The 4159-nt window shown below is 50.9% G+C and overlaps 1 protein-coding gene across 2 annotated transcripts; it reads right to left on the bottom strand.

The window, feature by feature from the left end:
- Positions 1-362: 362 nt before the first annotated feature.
- On the bottom strand, positions 363-3104 carry LOC100193633 (Nudix hydrolase 13 mitochondrial). 2 transcript variants are annotated; one of them, XM_008678350.3, is made up of 6 exons: positions 2778-3104; positions 2519-2661; positions 2289-2424; positions 2135-2218; positions 1027-1179; positions 363-930 (listed from the first exon to the last, which is right to left on the bottom strand). In XM_008678350.3, exons 2-6 carry the CDS (start codon positions 2644-2646, stop codon positions 730-732), a joined length of 702 nt encoding a protein of 233 aa, XP_008676572.1. In that variant the 5' UTR covers positions 2647-2661; positions 2778-3104; the 3' UTR covers positions 363-729. The 2 variants fall into 2 exon arrangements, with proteins under 2 accessions (XP_008676572.1, NP_001132204.1); NM_001138732.1 differs by having other exon boundaries at positions 386-930; positions 2564-2661; positions 2778-3052.
- Between the last annotated feature and the right edge of the window lie 1055 nt (positions 3105-4159).

Below are 4159 nucleotides of genomic sequence, written 5' to 3'. Positions count from 1 at the left end.
GGGTTAATTTCAAATAGATGTGGGAGGTTATTTGTAAAAAAGATAATGTGGAACGACCGTTGAAACTGGTGTTTTAATATAGTAGAGATTGACCTGAAGAACACCATACTACTGGATTTATGGCATCGAAAACTGAACCAAGGTAAATTGTTGGATCTAGAGTATCGAAAACTGAACTAAGATAAATTATGTGTGTCTCTTAGAGCTAGTTTGGAAATTCAAATCCCCTTAAAATTAGAGAGATTGAGACATGAATTAGTTTATTTTCGTCTTAATCCCCTTCAAGTCCGGAGAAGATTTGAGTTTTAAAATAGCCCTTAGTGTTTTGAATGTTCGAAGCCACTCGACTTGTACCCACCGACTTCCGCCGAACAAAACTCGATGTAAGAGTATTATTATTAGCATTCACAAACGCCATAACATTTTTCACATATTACATGAACACCACAGTAGATGACACAGGAACACTCAGTAATCGTATATATAGATCATCATGCAAGGGCCGAGGGGACAGTCGCTTTGTCCTGACCTCTGAAACTAGCCAACCAACACCAATGTTGCATTAATTGCAGGCACACTGAAGAGTGAAGACTCATGACTAGCTGAAAACCGAAGGGACTAAACGAGCAATTAGATAGAGGGTCTGAATTTGTTGCACTTGCTTTGAACTGAACGTGGAGCGTGCAGTTTGGACAGTTAGCAACAGCAGCGTCGTCCACCATCAATGAGCTAGCACAGCGCCACCGCTCCTCCGTCCGAGGACGCCTGGAGCATCATGTACATGCCAGATTGGTCGGCCGCCAGTTCCGGTGTGGCCGCCGCCGCCGCCGCTGCCACCGGCTGCAGCACCGACAGCCTCTCCAGCAGCGCGGTGAGCGCCTCCCGCATCCAGTCGTACCGGCAGAGCTGGTAGGCTTCGGCCGGAGAGACCTGTACGTACGTTCCAATGATATGATCCGTGGTAGAGGAGGTGAGCTTTGTGACGAATCGTGACGGCCGAGGGGCGGGGCTACGACTACGACTCACCCATCGCCGGTCGTGCGTGTCCTGCTCCGGCCATGACTCGAGCTCCTCCGTGACCTCCATGCCGAAGATGTAGCCCTTGCAGGCTCCACTGGTGCTGGTGGTGCTGTTCTGGCTGCTCTTGCTCTTGAACACCCAGTGCCCCAGCGCAGCTCTCTGGTCGGTCAGTGCAGCAGGCACGGCATGCAGATTGCAGAGAGGGAATAATCGATCATCAGCGAACTGACTGACTAGTGCAAGTGCAAGTCAACACGCAGACGTAGTAGAATGCACATTATTATTAGCAGTTGTTATATATGAGAATCATATGTATAATGATTCAAAAATGCAGAATCATGGCAGAAATTAAACGCAGGACTGATCAGTGGATGGGTGCAGCATAGTAGCTAGCTTAGCTAGGGGGGGCACTGTAGGACACACAGGAAACACGCCACGTGCATAGCATAGTGGTTGGGGGCAATGCATGCGTGGAGCTGAGATTTAAAAAAAAACAGCGGCCTTATTGAGACCAGGATCCAGAAGGAAATCGATTCCGAGGACGAAGCAGCCAACGGACGAAGTACGCAAGAAGCAGGGGGGGCGGGGCAAACAATAATACGCTTTGCGCCGAGATCCTGTGAACTAGCAAATCACAATGATTTAGGGGGACACACGCTGCATAATCCACGCCACGCCGCACCCACCCCCAAATGCAAATCGTTGCCTTGCTTGGTATAATATTGTTAGTTTGGTCGCAAACCACCGAATGAAGTACTGATGCTACTGATAGAGCAGCACCCTGCTAATTGCCTATCGCTAGAGAGGCAAGAATGCGGCGCCTGAAGAGAAACTTCCCATGGTCGCTGTCAGTGAGTGTTAGCCTATAGTATATGCATGGTGTGGAGCTGTCGTCCTTGGGCCTGTTGTTGCTACAGTAAGTGACGGGTTAATTAAATATGTTTGTCTGATTAGGGACTCTGAAATATTACTAGCGTTCAGGAGCTTTCAAGGTGACAAATCATGTGGACAATGGCTCCAAAATGCGGCGTTAAATTACTGCCCTGATCATCCGCATACTTTTGGGGACTAAGGATGCATTTAATAATTTTCAACGTTGAGTGTGGTGACATACGTTGATGATGCCCTTGACGCCGGCCTCCTCCGTGGTCTCGCGGCACGCCGCCTGGTAGACGTCCTCGTCGTCCTCCCACCCGCCCTGTCAAATTAAACGAATTCATTCATGCGCTGCTCGCTCGCTGGGCGGCCATATAGCTTCCTTCACGTACCTTGGGGAAGACCATGTCGGCCCGGTTAGGCGTGGAGATCATGAGCACCTCCACCTCCGCCGCCGTGTCGTCGCCGAGGCTGCTGCACGGGTTGCCGCCCTCGTCGTCTTTCTTGTTCACCCGGTACGGCACGCACCTGCCATCCATTCATATGGCACAGCAAACGATGACGACCATGGCATGGCCGCGCCGGCGGATCGAGCAAGGAACTACTAATTGACGACATGCACCAATGTATCCAAGACCGAGGAAAATCAAAAAGGCAGACGCCCGACCCTGCGACGAGGCGGAACTCGTTGTCGTAGCGCTGCTTCAGCCGGCCCTTCCTGCTGCTGGCGGCCACCGCGTCGGACGACATGGCCACTGCTGCGCGCTGGCAATGGCAGGCACGCCGGCGGCGGGCATATGTCAGCTTTTCGGTCACGCACGCACGAGAGAGAAAGAGAGAGGTCCGGAGTCACGAGAAAGACAAGGAGCCACGCCACTCACCTTGTTTCGCCTTGTAAATAGGCAAGCGCGCGCGATTAACAGGGACAGGACAGGGGATCCAGAGGAGAGGCAGATCGAGCAAGCTAGCAACGCACGCGGTTGCCCCACCGCCAGCAGCAGCTCGGGATGCTGGGGGTGGTGGTGGCGATGACGACGTCACGATCCTATCCCCACCTGACCTGAGCGAGGAAAGGGCAAGAACGCCTGAACTGCTCACGCGAAAGGAAGAGACGACGACAGGACAAGAGGCGATTGGCTGCCAAAGCTAAAAGAGCAGGACGCCTATAAATGGCGCCCTCTGCGTTCGCGCCCGATTTATAGGCAGGCGGGAGGAGGGGGAAGTCGACGTGGCCGGCCGTCGCCGCTGTCATTGCCTTGCCCACCACCGACCGCCCGCGACCGTCTCCCAGCCCGACATCACAACTTGGAAACGCATAGAACGACCCACACTTCTTCTCTGCATTGCTTTTCTCATAAATTTAGGATAGCAAGCCAGAGGAAGCGAATTCAGCTGACCGAGCATGCGCCTCGAGCCGACTTGGAGTCGAGTAGATACTCAGATCAATGCAAAATGCATATGCATAGCAGCACCTAACACGTGAAAGGCCGCGGTTGAAACATATTACGTATATATGTTTTTTTACAAACAAAAAACAGATCCCTACGTGAATATTGATTAAAGGCCGCCCTTTGGTATCGCTCTTGCATCAATAACTCCAGCCTCTAGTTCTATCTTATTTGGGAAAACATCTATCGGTTATCGCCCTATTTTCAACATGAGCCCTTAGTTGTGCGATCATTCTATTTTGGTTTAAAATGTAGCTCCTCATAATTTTATCGGAGGAGGGGGGCAAGAAACAGCCAGAGAAGCTTCCTTTGGGAGCTCTCGGCTTCACTTGGGGTGTGTTTGGTTGCGGGACAGCCAGGACAGAGACGTCCCCTGGTGTCCTCTCTCGTCCCTCCAATTTTGAGGGATAACTGGGGACAACACTGGATAGTCCTGTCCCAACCCTTGACTCTGAACCAAACAAACTTATTTGAGAAATCGTCTCATTTCATCCCGTCCTGTCATTGCAACCAAACACACCCTTGGTTTCTAGGGACGGCTCCTTCCTATTTTTACGGAGGAACCAACAGAGGATCCCCTCATTTGATAGATTGTTTTTGAAACAACATTCAGGAAGAGCTCGAGAGTATAATTCTATTTTGGTTGAAAATGTACCTCCTCCTAATTTTATCGGAGGGGGCGAGAAACATCCAGAGAAACCTCTTTTGGGAGCTCTCCACTTCACTTGGTTTCTAGGGACGGCTCCTTCCTATTTTTACGGAGGAACCAGCAAAGGATCCCCTCATTTGATAGATTTTTTTTGAAAGAGCATTCA

This window comes from Zea mays, chromosome 4 (assembly GCF_902167145.1).
Source record: "Zea mays cultivar B73 chromosome 4, Zm-B73-REFERENCE-NAM-5.0, whole genome shotgun sequence".
In the NCBI taxonomy this organism is placed as follows: Eukaryota; Viridiplantae; Streptophyta; class Magnoliopsida; order Poales; family Poaceae; genus Zea; species Zea mays.
The sequence above is the reverse complement of the archived record's forward strand: the minus strand, read 5'-3'. Positions and strand labels throughout refer to the sequence as shown.